Source organism: Sebastes fasciatus, chromosome 23 (genome assembly GCF_043250625.1).
Source record: "Sebastes fasciatus isolate fSebFas1 chromosome 23, fSebFas1.pri, whole genome shotgun sequence".
Classification (NCBI taxonomy): domain Eukaryota; kingdom Metazoa; phylum Chordata; class Actinopteri; order Perciformes; family Sebastidae; genus Sebastes; species Sebastes fasciatus.
Genome location: NC_133817.1, coordinates 5,985,182 through 6,005,141, shown reverse-complemented (window position 1 = coordinate 6,005,141; position 19,960 = coordinate 5,985,182). Strand labels below are relative to the sequence as shown.

The following is a 19,960-nucleotide window of genomic DNA, read 5'->3' as shown; positions in this document are numbered from 1 at the left end:
CTGACCTGTCACCTGCCAATCATCAGGACGTGTGTCTGTCTGTCAGATGATGAAGGTACCACAGACACGATGACAAAAACACCTGACCACGGCAACGGTTTGCTTTTACTGATGAGGACTCAAACACGTCGTTTTATTCTGAAAAATCATTTGGAATGACTTCCTCAGAGGCGCAGATGTCAGTCCTTTAAAATAAAATTTGAAATACATTAACGATGTCTTGTGTTTACACACAGAACTTGTTTGGATCAGAAATATTTGATTTGAAATGTGTTTTCAGTGTAAAAGTGACGTCTCTCATGATGTGATAGTGCTATCACGTCCACAGGGGGGTGCCAACGTTAAGCTAATTATTATTAATAATATTATTATTTTCAATTATCTGTTATTTGGTCAGAAACAGTGAAAAATGCCCAAAACTCAAAGATATTCAGTTTACTGAGATATGAAACAGAGGCATAATAAATAACCCACAAATGTAATTTTTATTTAATGTTAGAAAAAATTCTCACATTTCATCAAATTGTTTGCTTGAAAAAAAACTTAAATGATGAATTGATTACAGATTAATTTTCATTTGATTAATCGGCTAATTGAGGCCTGGTGTGGTTACCTGGGTGGGTATGTCACATTTTGCATTTCAGCCCTCTGCTTCAGTAACAACAAACAGAGAAACAATATATCCCTGCTCAGAGGCCTGTACTACGAAGTGAGTTCAACATACCCAGGGTATCTTCTCCTTATCTGGCTTCACTAACCCGAACAAACGAGATCACGCTAAGCGGTCCTACGAAGGTGGTTATCAACTCGGTTAATCAACCCAGGGTTTCTCAGTCTGGTCTTCTTCCTCGTGTCCAGCCATCTTCTATATCACGTCTTTCCAGTGGTTGGCGCAGGCGAGCGCAGGCGAGCGCAGGCGAGCGCAGCGGCATTTGGTTCGGCAAGGTCATCTTTGGTTATGAGCGCGTTCACAGGAACAGGGAGGTGTTTGCAGCATCTGACCAATCACAGACATGGACAAGTCCACAGATTTGCAGACAGACAGGCAGAGCGGCACATTTTACAAAGAGTAAACTATATTAGACAAATACGAAGAAATTAAACACATAATCCAGGCTAAAAGTAACACAGTTGAAGCTGCCAAATGCAGGAAGGACAGCTGGCAAAAGAAAAACTCCCGATGTGTGAATGCATAAATTATCAGAGTTATTAATTTAACGAAACACTTAAAAATAAGATATACTCGTCTAGATATAAATAGCTTTTAAATATATAACGGATGACTGGATTACACGTAATCATGCCCAGTACTAACTTGGTGGCATGTATGATTATTTTAACCGTCTTTCAGCTGCATCCTTCCTCTCAGGAGATGTGAAACGGACTCAAGAGGAAGTTAAAAAATAAGTATGAAAGCATAATTCAAAGTGGTCAACACCCACACATACAGCCAGCTGTCCTTCCTGCATTTGTCAGTTTAACTGTGTTGTTTTTAGTCTGTATTATGACTTAAACTTCTTCATATGTGTGTAATATTATCATACGATTATCACCGCACCGAGCTCTGATTTGTCAGTAGGAGGTGCTTTCATAAGAGTTAATCTCTAATCTGGAACATAACCTGCTCCGGAGCAGGTAAGGTGTTCAGCATAAGTTACCATGGCGATGTACCACCCGGTAAGAAGTGATCCACCTTCATAGGACGGAAAACCCAGGGTTAACACTGAAGTTACCTCGCTAACGCCAAATCCTGCTTCGTAGTGCAGGCCTCAGGTATGTCTCTGTGATCAGTTAGAATCAGTTGCCGCTGACTTTTCAAAGCACAGCCAAAGAGAACAGTTGCAACTGTTGTTGTTGCCTAGAAACAGTGAAAGGGGGAGATATTTTACCTGCTGCCTCTGCAGGTCTCTGCGCCCGACCTCAAAGTGAGTGAAGCTAATCTCTCAATCAGTCACTCTTTAAAGAACCCTGGAACCTCCTCTGGGAACTGCTAAAGGACCATCACCTGACATTTTTTTGCCCGTCGTCAGGGCTGGACTGGGACAAAAATTCGTCCCTGGCATTTTGGCCCAGACCGGCCCCATCACCGGCTATTCGTGCTGTGTGTACCCCGTTTTGTTGAAGGCTCTGTTTGAGAAAATACCTTCAAATGTGGTTATTTTGCATACTTGCCAACCTTGAGACCTCCAAATAGTTTCAGAGACTTTGTTTCCTGAATTCTGGTGACTTTAAAACAATGAAATAACAAAATAATAAGTACACTGCAACAGCATTTTGATGTTAAACTTCTAATTTTACCTTTAAATCTCAGGAAAGAAAACTGAATAATTCACCCCTCTGGCATAAACTTTGCGTGTGACTATATAGCATGGAGTATATCCTATAGCTGTAACCTGAACTCACAACCAGGTTCACAGGTGTGGTTACCTGGGTGGGTGTGTCACAATTTGCATCTAAGCCCTCTGCTTCAGTAACAGAAAACAGAGAAACAACAAATCCCTGCTCAGAGGCCTGTACTACGAAGAAGGATTTGGAGTTAGCGAGGTAAATCTAAGATTTGAATATCTTTACAAACTGTTTGCCTCTATATCTAACCATATGTTATCTGATTGGTTGGGGTGGATTCAGTTGATTTGCCAGAGAGTAATGGTAAAAATGGGTAGCTTCGAGTCCTCCTTGTGTTTTTGGTTTTTGCAGAGTGGATAGTTTAATTCTTGGTGTCTTGTTTTTCCAGTAAAATTGAGAGATGATTGAGTCCAGAGATTTAAACCAGGTGGGGGTGGGTTGGGATGGGATCATTGTGAATAGCTCATTTATTTTAGGGAGTATTGTCATTTTAACGGTACCTATTCTGCCCATGAGGGAAATAAAAGTAAAAGAAATTTCCAGTTTACTCTGTCAAAGGCTTTTTCTGCATCCAAGGTGGCTATGATGGTTCCTGCTTACTGTAAAGATGAATAATGAATTAAATTAAATTACGTGTGTTGTTGGATGAATGTCTACCTTTGATAAAGCCGGTTTGATCTGGGTGAATTATGGATGAGTGACTTTTTTCTATTCTGTGAGTTAGTACCTTTGTTATGATTTTTGTATCTATGTTGAGGAGAGAAATGGGACGGTAACTTGACGGCAAGGTTGGGTCTTTGTTGGGTTTGAGGGGGAGGGAAATTGTGGCTGTGTTCATGTTTGCTGGAAATCTTGAATTTTGTTCTATTTTAGTTATCATTTTGTTGAAAAGCGGAGCCAGAATGGGTTGAGGATCAGTAATGCATTGTTTTTGTCTGGGTGTAGAGGTCTCAAGAAACCACAAGAGAAGTTTATGTAAAATTGTTAACTGGTGCATATGACAGGGAGAAGGGGAAGTGAAACATTAATGTTTTCGACAGTCACTTTCCAGGCCACATTACTCACTTGAGTTTTGGACATTTGTAACTGGAGTCATCTACTGGACGGATACCGGTTACAGCGTGCGTCACTTCTAGGCAGTCTGTTGGTGGAACAAAATTGTAGACGGTCCACTACCACAGGTGTGCGTGGCTGGATTGCAGCATTCACACCCTGTACGTCCTAGACCATCCACCAGCTGCTGGAAGGCGATGCCTTTTTCACTGGGTAAATAGGAGTGTTACATGGTGAGTTAGGACATGCTATTATTATTCCTTTCTCTTTTAGAGCTTTAAACACCTGTGTTATACCTTCTGGCTTTAAAGGATGTTGTCTCTGATAAGGCCTGTACGTTGATTTAGGTGTTATTCATTAAACCAACATCAGGTTTGTCAAAGGCAAAGGCAATCTCCCTGTCATATGCACACATATGCAAACTTGCCCTTTCTTTGAATAACTGACTCCTGGCGTATCGGGTACTGCTTCCCAATCGTAGAGTTCTGCACAGATGGTTTCAAATGGACCACATAGTTACCAAGAGGGGTCTTTAGGTTTGGCTAGAGAAACATGTGGACAAACAGAATTTGTTCCTCTGGTCTTAATACAACTAATCCAGTGCGAAAACCTTTTCCCCAAAAAATGTCTGAAATCCTGACCTGAGCATGTGAAGTCTTAAAAAATCTTTCTGCATAGGGGTAGCTGGACCTTGACAGTGCAGTGCATATTTCCTTCCTTCTTTTTGTCAGACGTGGGAGGGGGGGGGGGGGGGGAGTTAGCTTCACACAATGCTGAGAGATCTTTAGTGACCTGTGTGACTAGGTCAAATCTAAAATAATAGTTAGGAATGCCTGGAGTACAAAGTTACAGTCTCCTTCCCTAACTATCTCAGTGCCATCAGGGGAGGCTTTTACAGAAATGCCCAGTGCACACATCAAATCTCGGCACATTAAATGCACTGAACAACATGTGGAGAGCAGAAAAACGTTGTTTTACTTCTCTCCCAGTCAATTCATCAGTTACAGCTACAGCCTTGCTTAAAGGTTCTGGAGTTTTAACTCAGTTTGGGTGAGAATGTAGTCACTTGTTGCAGTGTCCACCTCGGCCTCTGCCACCATCCCCCTGATACATCAAGAGTTCTCCGATGTTTTTCTTCTTTTTGTCCTTGTCCTCCCTCCTGGCCCTCTCCTCTTCTCTGTCTCTCAGTGTCCTTTCAGCGTGCACAGAATGTTCTTTTACTACAGCAAACCTGCAGTTGTCCCATGTGATGCATACGGTTGTCATCAGTCTTTGTACATCTTCTCTCAGTCCTTTGACATACAGGTGCTTGTATTGTTGTTCAAAAGGTGTATCACCGGTTCCTCCAAAGACCTGTCCGGCAGGCAAATTCATGCCTGAATCGTGCTGAGAGATGGGGAACAGCCTGCGGTGGTGTTGACACACGGCCCAACAGGGCCTCCACTGCCACTCTGTATTCACTGCCATTAGTCCAGTCAAACATACAATGTGTCCCATCGGCATTTAGGGGGTTAAAGTTACCCTGGACCTCTCCCATTTCCAGTCCCACTTTGTACTGGAGAAGTTGAAGGAGCTCGGGGCTGGTTGGTCGGTACTGTTGGACCAAGGATGTCACATCTCTGACAAATTCGGGTCCCCCAATGTCTCTTGGATGTTTTACACCGGCCATTACTTCTTTAGTGTCCGTGACATTTTCCATTCCTTAATCCCATATTTTTTTATTTACTTTCTTTACCACCCGCCTTCTCTTAAATTTTTTTCTTTAAGATCAGTTAAGTCTTGTTTCTGTAGACTTCCATTAACAGGGAATCCCCATTGATTCCATTGTTTTAAATGTTTTAGGACCCAGGGCCCGTAAACATTTTCCATCTGAGAAGCGGGTCCCTTAGCGGGCATCTTGCTTCCACCCTTTCCCATTTTAACCTCCGGTTCAAATTAAATTATTCCCAGAACAGTTATTACAAGCCCCCAGGACTTCACACAGATCTGTCACACTTTAACCCTTTGGTTAAAATTAAACTGTCCCCAGAACAGTAATCACAAATCCCCCGGGACTTTTACAGTATTGTTTCAGAACTAAAATTGACCAACCTGATTCAGTTGTCTAGGAGTCTTCTCCTATGCCCGTATTCAGTCGAGATCCTGTCACCCTGTGTGTCTCCACCAACTCTCACTAGCCTCTAAATAATCCAAACTGTCGAATTTACTTCGCCGGGGAGGAGGTCTTTCAGTCAGGAGTCCCGGACTCCCCCGTGCACGGTGTCAGATGAGTCTCTGTTGGTGAAGAGAAACGGGTATTTAAGGATCCCGGACGGGCCCCCAAAATGATTGAGAAATGACTTAATAAAAAGTCTCTGGTCACTCTGATTTAGCCTCCCCCCCTGGTGGCCCACACCTTCCACCGTGCTTGTGTGTGGGAAAGCATTTTCTATTCATACAAGGGAGTTACTTATGATAGTTTTAGCAGAGTGCAGGTGCGAGGGGGATAAGAAATGTAACTACACATTAGGACAGTCTGTGCTCTCCCGGAACATTCCGATTTATCTGAGTAAACAAATGATAACTTGTTGCTACGTACACATTCCAAAGGACATGGTATTTTTCACTCACACAGGGAAGCAAGTTTGTCCGGTGTTATTGGTGAGTCCAGTGTGTTGGTTTGATTTTTACTAGGTTGTGGTAGGTCAATGCTGTTCAGAAATTAGTTGATATCTTCTTGAATTGGATCCTTTTCCAATGAATAAAGATAAGCGATAAAAATTACGAAAATGTTATTTATTTGTGATGGTGGTGTTACGGACAAATGAGACTTTTTTTGTTTATTAAGATACATACCCCTCGTTGTTTTGTGTTGTAGTAAGCTGAGAATAAGTGAATGAATTGTGATTATTTAAATTTATTGTAGTCTGAATCTGAGAGATGTGTTTCTTGTATTAAATAAATATATCTGCTTGTAGTTTGGCCAGATGATTCAGAACTTTTATTTGTTTTGGCTGTGTACCAATTCCACGGATATTCCAGGTTCTGATGACATATTGAAAGGGTTGTTATGGTCTAAACCTTAAACCTTAATTTTGACATAGGAGTGTTTGTGTGTGTGTGTGTAGCGGTGTACAAGAGACAGAGGGAGATTGGGGGAGGGGGGGGGGGGGGGTGTTTCTAGAAGAGCCAGGAGTTCATGTCCTTATCCCGGTACAACTCTCCATCTAAGTATAATTTGTGGATATTGATCATTGAGTCCATAGTTCGTTCCCTTGAGCTGACTGCTTTGTTGTTTAACCTGATGTTTTTGTTTGTAATGTTCAGAGAGAGAGAGAGAGAGAGAGAGAGAGAGAGAGAGAGAGAGATGAGGGGGTGTCTAGAAGAGCCAGGGGGTTATGTCCTTATCACTGGTACAACTGTCCATCTATGGAAAGTAAAACTAGAAAACTAGAGTGTCCTTCATACTGCGTCTTTGTAAGTCCAGAATTGTTTCCTTCATAGTTTTCATTTTGGCGGTGACAGACATAAGCTGGGTGGTAATGGTGTTGACAGATTGTTGTAGTGACTTGTTTCATTTTTTGTTATGTAGCAGTGTTTTATGAGTATGAGTGGGCTCAGTTTTAAAGCTAGAGTGACGATACTGGTATCAAACTAGATAACCTAAGGAATCAACTGGTGTGTTTTTTTTATGCTAAATGCAGTACCTGTGAGGGATCTGGACAATATCTGTCATTGTTTTGTGTTGTTAATTGATTTCCAATAATAAATATATACTGTACATACATTTGCATTAATATATATGCACACTCCCATGTTGATAAGAGTATTAAATACTTGACTAAAAATCTCCCTTTAAGGTACATTTTGAACAGATGAAATAATGTGATTAATCGTGATTAACTATGGACATTCATGCGATTAATCGCAATTAAATATTTTTATTGATTGACAGCCCTAATCTAAATAATATATAAACATTTATTTTTTAATCATATTCTTAGCTTTTATAGTTTTTTTGTTTGTTTTCAAAGGATGCCACACTAAATAGGCCCACTGGGTTAAGACCTCTTCTGCACAAGTCTGAGTGCTGTCTCTTAATGCACCTCTCTAGTGCATGAGGACCAAATATGATATCACCCATGTCTTTTATTGGGCACTCCCCTTACCTCTCTGCCAGTTTGGGAATGTGATTGGCCGAAAGCCACATGACCATCTATCCAGCCCATCTATGTGAGCCTCATTGGCTGACATGGGAGTGGATGTATATGATTGGTAGTCTTTTATATTTTCAAATTTGTTTGTGTGTTGTATGATGACCCTGATGAAGGCCACACGCTGAAACATGTTGGTCTAACAATACAGGTGATCTGCATACTACTGGAGTTGCTGGAGTTTTACTTCTTTAGACTCCCATCTCCATGCACCTTGGAAGTAGGTGAAGTTGTGCTGGAAATCCCTTCTCTGCTTCTGTAATGAACATGAAAACAGATAGTTGTGCAACTTGTTATTAGGGTAACTTTGCAGTGTGTGGTGTCAGGTTGTCAAAAACAGCACAATCCAAATGTATTTGAATTTACTTCTTTACATGACGTGGCAAAGGGTGCGGGATAGATTGAATCATGGTCAACTGCAAGAGAGGAAGCTGCTTTCTTTGGTTGATGGTTGATTAATCAAAGGAATTTCAAGTTTTTAGCAGTAACCCCTATGTTTTTTGTTTTTATTTTTTAATAATTCTCTTCTTTAATCCAGTACCAGAGGAAGTGGTCACAACCTGCTGCAGCCATAGATCAAGACTATCATGAAGGCCAGAGCTTGTATAAGAAAGGAGTACGGAGTCATCTTCCTCTTTCTGGCTCTCTTTGTCTCGATCTATGTGCTACGTAACATGGATGTTCTGGAGGTGAGAACTTGGTTTTAGAGGGTCTGCTTGAAGGGTGGACCCTGTTTGAAATGTTTAATATTAGTCAGGTTTCAGGATATTTTCAAATGCAATGTGGCTCAGCAACAGTAATGTTCTTTCATTGCAAATCAATGCAGTTCAATGGTATTTACCCTCTCAATGTTGCACCTTGACCTGGTGACAGCAGCAGCTCCTCTAGCTAGAGAGCAGTGAACAACACTTTGAAAACCTTGACCATTTGATTTTGTGCAATTGAGTAAGGGCCACAGGGGAAGTTGAGAAAGGTAGAAATTCCTGCAGCTAACAGATCAACAGTTCTTATCAACCCCCCCAAAGTTAATTTGAGCTTTGGGATGGGAAAAATCTTCCTTCTTGGCCCCTTTTGCTTTATATGGTTAATTTGCTTTCAGTGCGTTTGTCTGATGCATGTTTGTCACCTTCTCTCTCTCCAGTTTCCGCATAAAGTGAACTCCACCATCATCGTCCCAAGAGTTTTCACTGACCCTGACAAGCATCGCCACTTCTGCACCTTCCAGCCACTGTCCCGTGAGGAGGCTCTGGAGGAACGCTTCCTACGAGACTCCATTGCTTGGCCTGAAACTCCACTTGTCTCTTTGGAGCACACCAGCGATCCAGCTCACAGCAACTTCACCATTCTCCCAGTGAGGGGAGGAGGACAGTGGCACGTAGGGGATCAGCTGGAGGTTATGATACAGATGTCTGACTTCAAGGGCCGTCCCAGGAAGTCTGGGGGGGACTTCTTACTCGCCAAGCTGCACAACCGGAAGCTTGGTGCAGGTGTGGTTGGGCAAGTAGTGGATCATCTCAATGGGAGTTACTCTGCTGTATTCTCTTTACTCTGGGATGGAGGCGCGCAGGTTGAGGTAATGCTAAAAACTATCATGTTAAATGTGATTATACTGTAGGTATTTGTAATCTTCTGATTGTTCGCGAAGCCCCGCTCCCCTTAGAAACTGTTGCTACGGCTGTTAACTTTAATTCTCGCACATCACATGCCGTTTGTAATGATAACGGTCATGTCTAGAAAGGAGCCTGCAAACTGAGAAATCTGATCTGAGAGCTGCAAAAACTTGCAAAAACTCTTGCGAGACTCGCTGCCGATGACCTATCCTAACCTTAACTATTCAACATCAATGTCTAACCTTAACTAATAAAAATCAATTCGAGGTCAATCCCTAACTTTACCCATTCAAGGTCAATGCCTAACTTTACCAGTTTGTGAAATGTGAAATGACCCGTGATTGGCCAAAGTCTCCCATCACGGGCTAGAATTTCTAAAGCCTGAAAACAGAGCCATGAGGAGGTGCAGAAGTCTAGTTTTCTCTCGGAATACAATTGAATTACAATTTGCTGAAAGGTTATTATGGAATCTTTGCCCAATGATGCCAAAAATATTCTGCCTACTGCCACTTTAATACATTAATTTGTTGCACTTTACCTCTTTTGTTTTTGGTTTTGGAAAGGCTTTGTGAAAACTCTGGTTCTCTATCCAATCAGGTGACGCTGATTCACCCCGTTGAGGTTATCCCAGTGCTGAACAGGCTGAACAGCGAACAGCCCGACAGGATTTACTTCAAGAGCCTCTTCCGCTCAGGCTCAGTCTCTGAAACTTCCATCTGTAACGTCTGCCTACGTCCAACCCAGCCTCTGTGCAACTACACTGACGTCCGTACAGGCGAGCCTTGGTTCTGCTACAAGCCAAAGAACCTGAGCTGTGATGCCAGGGTCGACCACGCCATGGGATCATACAAACAAAACATCAAGGCCGAGGAGGAGAAGCTCTTTCAAAGGTGAGGGAGCAGAGAGACAGGACTGGTATTTTGTTTATTGTAAATTAATTAATAATAATTTATATAGCGCCTTTCAAGAAACCCAAGGACGCTTAACACAGACATAAATAGAAACAACAAACGGAACATAACAGTAGCTAACTTTTGGAGCCATAAAGCTCCTCTATTATATCTTTTTTAGGACATTACACATTACTATTACCAGTTTGTTTTACTGTCTATGAGGGACACGGGATTGTTTTCCCCCAAAAGGGGGCGTGGTCTGGATGACGTATTACTGGTCTGATGTGTGAAAATATGAATTAGTGCAGCTTTAACTCACAAAAATTTATTTTTAGAGGTCAAGATTTGTGTAATGTTGAATGAACTTTCAAGCAATTGTTTTCCATTTTAGTGTTCGATCTTTCTGGTTTTTAACTTCATTGAATGATTCCAAATGTTTGTCCTCCTTTCTTATCTTTATGTTGTAAGAGATATTTTATTGTGTGTGCTTTTCTTCAGCGGTGTTAACTTGAAAGTCTACATGCGGTCTTCAGGACCTGCCAGTGTCACCGTGTTGCCACAAAAGGAAGGTAAAGCATGATTTTTCTTACTGCCTACGATTATCATTTAAAACTGAATGTGCTACAGACAATGCAAGTAAAACAGGCAGGAAAAAAACATACTACTTTCTTCTGGCATTCTCCTGTAGAGACATGTATTCAGCCCAGTTTGAGAAGAGCGCTGGTAGCATGGAGCACTAGGCTAAAAGTTCATGAACGTGGCACCAGCTGTTAGCCGTGTATCTGGTCTTTCAGGAGTAAGGATAGGCCATAAGATGTTCATACAGTCACTTTATATCTTGGTTTTGGTCTTTTTATGTGATAACCCACCCTTATCCTTCAACTTCCTCCCAGCTCAACCAAAGGTGCAGAGCAGCAGTGTGACATCTGCTCCTTCTGGTTATTACTACCAGGGTGTGTGGCGAGCACTAGATGGCACCACAGTTCATCAATTCAACACTTCTGCCATGATTCAATGTCTGAAAGGAAAGGTGGTCCACATGAATGGAGACTCCACTGTCAGGCAGCTGTTTGAATTCCTCAACACAGCTCTACCAGGTAGCTGATCCACAGGGATTTCTGGGAAGAGTTTGATTTTGTTCCCACTGAAGCTCATTCTGTTCCCTCTGTAATACTTTTAGATCTGAAGGAGTTTGACCTGCACAGCCCGAAGAGAGCCGGACCTTACATCTCCTTGGACTATGCAAACAACATCTTGTTGACGTCCCGCTTCCACGGCCCTCCTATCCGTATTGTCGTCGTCTCAACCAGCGAGCTTCGGTACATTGCCAATGAAATAGATGGCTTAATCGGAGGCACCAACACTGTCGTATTTTTTGGCATCTGGGCTCACTTCGGCACTTTCCCGATGGAGATCTACATCCGGAGGCTGCAGTGCATCCGCAGGGCGGTGGTGCGGCTGCTGGACAGGGCTCCAGGCACGCTGGTCGTCATCCGAACCGGGAACCCAAAAGCTCTGTCGCTTTTTATCTCGCTAACCAACAGCGACTGGCACTCGTGGCAGTGTAACAAGGTGCTCAGAACCGTGTTCAAAGGACTGAATGTTCATCTGATCGATGCCTGGGAGATGACCCTGGCCCACCACCTGCCACACGACCTTCACCCAGCACCTCCTATTATTAAGAATATGGTTAACGTTCTCTTGTCCTACATGTGCCCTCAAAAGGGTGTATAGATGTGTGTTTGTTTGGGAGGGGGAGTGGGGATTAAAGCACATGCTGAGTTTACTTGTTATCTCTGTGTTTCTATCAAGTCCTGTTTTTTTTCATTCAGGCAACCCATGCACCGACACCGACTAGAATCTTGTGGATCCAATGAGTCCAATTGTATTCATGTGTGATGATGTTAGTCCCCATAGTATACGGTGATCCGTCTTTCACCCGGACGGTGTCTCCATCCTGACCAAAATGTTGTCTGAGCTCCACAATTATAATTATAATAGCTTGAGACGAAACAAGTTGAAAAATAATGTACGTAAGCCCAGACAACAATACGTTTCCTCTGAGGGAAACTCTCTACAGGACTCCCAAACTGTCATTGCGTCATGAGGTGGATAGCTCTGTGATTAAAGGGGGTGAAAGTAGTGAATGTGATAAGTCATGATTCTCCCAGCCTCTAATGCACCCCCCTATAATAATACCTTCTTTCTAATCCCACTCCGAGCTCAAATGCGCCGCAGGTGTGCCAAGTAAGCCATCCTGATGAAAACGCCGATGGTGCATGCATATTAACGCATGTGGATGCGCGCGAATGAACGTGCGGTACACTTAAGTGTCCCGGTTTGGGGGTTTGAAAATATGGTCACCCTACATTTTCATTGTAGTGAGACCATTTTTTTTAAACTTGACCTCGCTGTATAAAATGATCTGTGGTGACTTCTAGGATAATCACAGCCTCATGAAACTTTACAGTCACAAACTAGAGACCTAGAGCATTCAGAGGATGGATGGCTTTCCTATAGGTAGATTGACAATAAGGGTGCAGAAATCTCCAAATGTCAAAAGTTTTTGATCCCAAACCACATCATGTCTTTTTCTGTGGTGTTCCTCTGGGTCTTGGTGTCTTAATGTGGTATTTTGGAGGGGTTATTGATCTATTTTTTTTTTTATCAATTCTCGAGTGCTAAAAAATTCTTAAATTTTGCACCAAATCTGTGCAACTTATAAGACATAATAGGACACGGGAATGGACATCATATACTTCTATCATAATGTTCTAAGCTCTGTAAAGGACAGAGGGTGTCGTATCTTGTACAGATTGTAAAGCCCCCTGACGCAAATTTGTGATTTGTAATTTTGGGCTATACAAATAAAATTGACTTGACTCTTGCACACTTTAACAAGTTATTTTAATTAATTCATGTTTATTTCTGATTTATGACTAGAACAACTTGACACAGCTGCATCTCAAATTAATCTTCATGTTTCCAGCTTTCAGATGATGTACACCACTTCTATGTGACATCTACTGCTGACCTGCTATCTCCCTCTAAAGACCCCCTGTAAATCCCTAAAAAAAAAGGGTCTATTGTGGGTCACAGAGGATTAATGAAGGTGACGGGGTCAGTGTATCTTTTGTTCATTCGATTTTCCTTTTACAAACGGATATTAAAAAACAAAACAATTGTGGTTATTTGATTTTCATTTTAAAATACAAAAATGAATATTGAAATAAAGACTTTATTTTTCTATATCGGGGTCAAAAAGGGATGAACTAAATTTAAAAAACGGGTTGATTTTCATTTCTACTTCTAAAAACAAAAAAAATAAAAATCACTAGAAGACAGATTATGAAAAAACGCCTCATTTTTTCATATTTTGCGACCGGAAGTTGCCATTTACAAAGTAAGAGCGCATATGAGGACGGTGCTGTGTATGAGAGAAAAAGAAGCACGGTGCTGCTGTGTAACTGAAGGTGATGGACTCAGGTGAGAGTGTAGAAACAGAGAGATGCAGAGTCCAAGTGTAGAGTTAAGGCTGTTTATCTTGATGCAGATCAAAGCATACAAAACATTGTTGTGTGAAATGAGCCTGATGAGAAATTAAATTGTTAAATGCAAGGTCCATCACAGTTTCTGTATATTTTCCATGGACGAACACATGAACAGAAATGTCCATTAGGCATCAATCATAGCAGGTGAAGTCCAGCCGTCTTCTCCTCATCTGTATTTCTCCCTCAGTGCTGTATTTGGGGGCCTACTCAGTGCAGGCACACTGATGGCACATGCACAGCTCATGATCAAGCACAGGTGATAGTAGGAGACATGCACAGAGGCACTACTCTGAGACTGTGAGGTGGGGACCTCTGCTGGAAAGGACTACAAAGGCAATTTCCACATGTAACTAATTAGGCTTTTAATTCATCCTGCACAACTAAATAGTACATCACAAAATATAATTTTAAAAAATACAATACATTATCTTAATGGGAATTTGCCAGGCTCTGCATTGCCCATGCCTGGAGAAATAACAAAAGGATTGTGTACCTTTATGTCTTTTGAGAGCTAGATCATAGAGCATTGTGAACATATTCACTGCTTATTAACTGTTAAATAATCTTATTCAAATAAGATACAGTAGCCTTCTATCATCCTTTCTATGTATCTGGCTGTAACTGGACTCCCGTCTGGAGCATGGGAGCATGAAATAGGCTACTGGTCCTATGGTTCACTCTACTGGGTGAAATCAGAACTACAGCTACTAGACTACAGCCTTCCTAGATGAGTGCAAGGGATCAGGTGGAAGTGTCAGGTGTGTTGAAAGGAGTAGCCACATAGTGCTTCTAACCTGCAGACAAAGAAACAGCCCATAGTAAGAGTGTGAGAGAGAAAAGTGTCAATTACGGGAGAGTTCTGTATAACATCTGTAGAGACGCTCCCTGTAATTTATCACACACTTTTTTTATAAAAGACATTCATGTGTTAATGAAAGAACAAAAGAAAAAATATCTATTTATGTATTTATTTGTGTATTTATTTGTGTGTTTATTTAGCCTATTTATCTTCTACCGTTACCCCGATACTGTGCTTAAATTCGTTTTTCGTTTTTTGATTCAGAAACCAAAAACGAGAAAACGGCTGTTTTTGCGTTTTTTCATGATCTGTCTTCTGGTGATTTTTATTTTTTTGTTTTTAGAAATAGAAAATGAAAATCAACCCGTTTTTTAAATTTAGTTCATCCCTTTTTGACCCCGATAAAGAAAAAAACGTCTTTATTTCAATATTAATCTTTGTATTTTAAAAAGAAAAACAAATAAGCACAAATTTTATTTTTTTAATATCCGTTTGTAAAAGGGAAATCGAATGACCAAAAGATACACTGACCCCGTCACCTTAATATTAATCCTCTGGGACCCACAATAGACCCTTTTTTTTAGGCGGTTACAGGGGGTCTTTAGAGGGAGATAGCAGGTCAGCAGTAGATGTCACATAGAAGTGGTGTACATCATCTGAAAGCTGGGAACATGAAGATTAATTTGAGATGCAGCTGTGTGAAATTGATCTGGTCATAAATCAGAAATAAACATGAATTAATTAAAATAACTTGTAAAAGTGTGTAAGAGTCAAGTCAATTTTATTTGTATAGCCCAAAATTACAAATCACAAATTTGCCTCAGGGGGCTTTACAATCTGTACAAGATACGACACCCTGTCCTTTACAGAGCTTAGAACATTATGATAGAAGTATATGATGTCCATTCCAGTGATCTATTATGTCTTATAAGTTACACAGATTTGGTGCTAAATTTAAAAAACATTTTAGCACTCGAGAATTGATAAAAAAAAAAAAAAGATCAATAAACCCTCCAAAATACCACATTAAGACACCAAGACCCTGAGGAACACCATAGAAAAAGCCATGCAGTGACATTTATCAGTTTACAATGTCCAACTCCAACCAGTTCTGTTTCTTTTGTGCTCACTCAACAATCCCTGATTAAAAATTGATTAGAAAAATTGTAGTCAGTCTAGTCGGTGCATGGGTTGCCGAACGAAAAAAACAGGACTTGATAGAAACACAGAGATAACAAGTAAACTCAGCATGTGCTTTAATCCCCACTCCCCCTCCCAAACAAACACACATCTATACACCCTTTTGAGGGCACATGTAGGACAAGAGAACGTTAACCATATTCTTAATAATAGGAGGTGCTGGGTGAAGGTCGTGCGGCAGGTGGTGGGCCAGGGTCATCTCCCAGGCATCGATCAGATGAACATTCAGTCCTTTGAACACGGCTCTGAGCACCTTGTTACACTGCCACGAGTGCCAGTCGCTGTTGGTTAGCGAGATAGAAAGCGACAGAGCTTTGGGGTTCCCGGTTCGGATGACGACCAGCGTGCCTGGAGCCCTGTCCAGCAGCCGCACCACCGCCCTGCGGATGCTCTGCAGCCTCCGGATGTAGATCTCCATCGGGAAAGTGCCGAAGTGAGCCCAGATGCCAAAAAATACGACAGTGTTGGTGCCTCCAATTAAGCCATCTATTTCATTGGCAATGTACCGGAGCTGGCTGGTTGAGACGACGACAATACGGATAGGAGGGCCGTGGAAGCGGGACATCAACAAGACATTGTTTGCATAGTCCAAGGAGATGTAAGGTCCGGCTTTCTTCGGGCTGTGCAGGTCAAACTCCTTCAGATCTAAAAGTATTACAGAGGACAGAGGAACAGAATGAGCTTCAGTGGGAACAAAATCAAACTCTTCCCAGAAATCCCTGTGGATCAGCTACCTGGTAGAGCTGCGTTGAGGAATTCAAACAGCTGCCTGACGGTGGAGTCTCCATACATGTGGACCACCTTTCCTTTCAGACACTGAATCATGGCAGAAGTGTTGAATTGATGAACTGTGGTGCCATCTAGTGCTCGCCACACATCCTGGTAGTAAAAACCAGAAGGACCAGATGTCACACTGCTGCTCTGCACCTTTGGTTGAGCTGAGAGGAAGTTGAAGGATAAGGGTGGGTTATCACATGAAAAGACAAAACCAAGATATAAAGTGACTGTATGAACATCTTATGGCCTATCCTTAGTCCTGAGGGACTAGATACACGGCTAACAGCTGGTGCCACGTTCATGAACTTTTAGCCTAGTGCTCCATGCTACCAGCGCTCTTCTCAAACTGGGCTGAATACATGTCTCTGCAGGAGAATGCCAGAAGAAAGTAGTATGTTTTTTTCCATGTTTTTTTCAGCCTGTTTTACTTTCATTGTCTGTAGCACATTCAGTTTTGAATTATTATCGTAGGCAGTAAGAAGAATCATGCTTTACCTTCCTTTTGTGGCAACACGGTGACACTGGCAGGTCCTGAAGACCGCATGTAGACTTTCAAGTTAACACCGCTGAAGAAAAGCACACACAATAAAATATCTCTTACAACATAAATATAAGAAAGGAGGACAAACATTTGGAATCATTCAATGAAGTTAAAACTACAAAGATCGAACACTAAAATGGAAAACAATTGCTTGAAAGTTCATTCAACATTACACAAATCTTGACCTCTAAAAATCTATTTTTGTGAGTTAAAGCTGCACTAATTCATATTTTCACACATCAGACCGGTAATACGTCATCCAGACCACGCCCCCTTTTGGGGGAAAACAATCCTGTGTCCCTCATAGACGGTAAAACAAACCGGTAATAGTAATGTGTAATGTCCTAAAAAAGATATAATAGAGGAGATTTATGGCTTCAAAAGTTAGCTACTGTTATGTTCCGTTTGTTGTGTCTATTTATGTCTATGTTAAGCGTCCTTGGGTTTCTTTAAAGGCGCTATATAAATTATTAATTAATTTACAATAAAAAATAAACGAATCACAGCAAATACTATCCAATGTCCTTAATGAAAGTCAACTGGTATGATTCAGACTGATTAGTTTGATCTGTATTATCTTTAAACATCTTTTTTTCAATCTTAATTGCCTGCATCTACAAACTTCTGAAACTTCCCACCCAGGAGAAACATAGACCGGATGGAAGTATTTATTTGAGGTCACACAAAATGCCAGTCCTGTCTCTCTGCTCCCTCACCTTCGAAAGAGCTTCTCCTCCTCGGCCTTGATGTTTTGTTTGTATGATCCCATGGCGTGGTCGACCCTGGCATCACAGCTCAGGCTCTTTGGCTTGTAGCAGAACCAAGGCTCGCCTGTACGGACGTCAGTGTAGTTGCACAGAGGCTGGGTTGGACGTAGGCAGACGTTACAGATGGAAGATTCAGAGACTGAGCCTGAGCGGAAGAGGCTCTTGAAGTAAATCCTGTCGGGCTGTTCGCTGTTCAGCCTGTTCAGCACTGGGATAACCTCAACGGGGTGAATCAGCGTCACCTGATTGGATAGAGAACCAGAGTTTTCACACAGCCTTTCCAAAACCAAAAACAAAAGAGGTAAAGTGCAACAAATGAATGTATTAAAGTGGCAGTAGGCAGAATATTTTTGGCATCATTGGGCAAAGATTCCATAATAACCTTTCAGCAAATTGTAATTCAATTGTATTCCGAGAGAAAACTAGACTTCTGCACCTCCTCATGGCTCTGTTTTCAGGCTTTAGAAATTCTAGCCCGTGATGGGAGACTTTGGCCAATCACAGGTCATTTCACATTTCACAAACTGGTAAAGTTAGGCATTGACCTCGAATGGGTAAAGTTAGGCATTGACCTCGAATGGGTATAGTTCGGCATTGACCTCGAATGGGTAAAGTTCGGCATTGACCTCGAATGGGTAAAGTTCGGCATTGACCTCGAATGGGTAAAGTTAGGCATTGACCTCGAATGGGTAAAGTTAGACATTGATGTTGAATAGTTAAGATTAGGATTGGTCATTGGCAACAAATCTCGCAAGAGTTTCTGCAAGTTTTTGCAGCTCTCAGATCAGATTTCTCAGTTTGCGGGCTCCTTTCTAGACATGACCGTTATCATTACAAACGGCATGTGCCGTGCGAGAAGTGAAAGTTAACAGGCGTAGCAACAGTATCTAAGGGGGACGGGGCTTCGCGAACAATCAAAGGATTAAAAATACCTACAGTACAATCACATTTAACATGATAGTTTTTAGCATTACCTCAACCTGCGCGTCTCCATCCCAGAGTAAAGAGAACACAGCAGAGTAACTCCCATTGAGATGATCCACTACTTGCCCAACCACACCTGCACCAAGCTTCCGGTTGTGCAGCTTGGCGAGTAAGAAGTCCCCCCCAGACTTCCTGGGACGGCCCTTGAAGTCAGACATCTGTATCATAACCTCCAGCTGATCCCCTACGTGCCACTGTCCTCCTCCCCTCGCTGGGAGAATGGTGAAGTTGCTGTGAGCTGGATCGCTGGTCTGCTCCAAAGAGACAAGTGGAGTTTCAGGCCAAGCAATGGAGTCTCGTAGGAAGCGTTCCTCCAGAGCCTCCTCACGGGACAGTGGCTGGAAGGTGCAGAAGTGGCGATGCTTGTCAGGGTCAGTGAAAACTCTTGGGACGATGATGGTGGAGTTCACTTTATGCGGAAACTGGAGAGAGAGAAGGTGACAAACATGCATCAGACAAACGCACTGAAAGCAAATTAACCAAATAAAGCAAAAGGGGCCAAGAAGGAAGCTATTTCCCATCCCAAAGCTCAAATTAACTTTGGGGGGGTTGATAAGAACTGTTGATCTGTTAGCTGCAGGAATTTCTACCTTTCTCAACTTCCCCTGTGGCCCTTACTCAATTGCACAAAATCAAATTCAAATGATCAAGGTTTTCAAAGTGTTGTTCACTGCTCTCTAGCTAGAGGAGCTGCTGCTGTCACCAGGTCAAGGTGCAGCAATGAGAGGGTAAATACCATTGAACTGCATTCATTTGCAATGAAATAACATTACTGTTGCTGAGCCACATTGCATTTGAAAATATCCTGAAACCTGACTAATATTAAACATTTCCAACAGGGTCCACCCTTCAAGCAGACCCTCTAAAACCAAGTTCTCACCTCCAGAACATCCATGTTACGTAGCACATAGATCGAGACAAAGACAGCCAGAGAGAGGAAGATGACTCCGTACTCCTTTCTTATACAAGCTCTGGCCTTCATGATAGTCTTGATCTATGGCTGCAGCAGGCTGTGACCACTCCCTCTGGTACTGGATTAAAGAAGAGAATTATTAAAAAATAAAAACAAAAAACATAGGGGTTACTGCTAAAAACTTGAAATTCCCTCTGTCACGCACCCTTTGCCACGTCATGTAAAGAAGTAAATTCAAATACATTTGGATTGTGCTGTCTTTGACAACCTGACACCACACGCTGCAAAGTTACCCTAACAACAAGTTGCACAAATATCTGTTTTCATTTTCAT

General features: G+C 41.9%; 2 protein-coding genes across 3 annotated transcripts; one reads left to right on the top strand and one right to left on the bottom strand.

Annotated features, from left to right (window-relative positions):
* Positions 1 to 3,451: 3,451 nt before the first annotated feature.
* Positions 3,452 to 12,982, top strand: LOC141761855 (NXPE family member 3-like). 2 transcript variants are annotated; one of them, XM_074625492.1, is made up of 7 exons: positions 3,452 to 3,632; positions 8,131 to 8,281; positions 8,734 to 9,165; positions 9,800 to 10,092; positions 10,594 to 10,664; positions 10,989 to 11,192; positions 11,276 to 12,982. In XM_074625492.1, the coding sequence occupies exons 2-7, from the start codon at positions 8,180 to 8,182 to the stop codon at positions 11,827 to 11,829; spliced, it is 1,656 nt and encodes a 551-aa protein (XP_074481593.1). In that variant the 5' UTR covers positions 3,452 to 3,632; positions 8,131 to 8,179; the 3' UTR covers positions 11,830 to 12,982. The 2 variants fall into 2 exon arrangements, with proteins under 2 accessions (XP_074481593.1, XP_074481592.1); XM_074625491.1 differs by lacking the exon at positions 3,452 to 3,632 and adding an exon at positions 7,694 to 7,812.
* A 2,702-nt stretch (positions 12,983 to 15,684) lies between these two features.
* Positions 15,685 to 19,847, bottom strand: LOC141762357 (NXPE family member 3-like). The gene is made up of 7 exons (XM_074626441.1): positions 19,833 to 19,847; positions 19,595 to 19,708; positions 18,705 to 19,136; positions 17,680 to 17,972; positions 16,918 to 16,988; positions 16,380 to 16,583; positions 15,685 to 16,290 (listed from the first exon to the last, which is right to left on the bottom strand). Exons 1-7 carry the CDS (start codon positions 19,845 to 19,847, stop codon positions 15,737 to 15,739), a joined length of 1,683 nt encoding a protein of 560 aa, XP_074482542.1. The 3' UTR covers positions 15,685 to 15,736.
* Between the last annotated feature and the right edge of the window lie 113 nt (positions 19,848 to 19,960).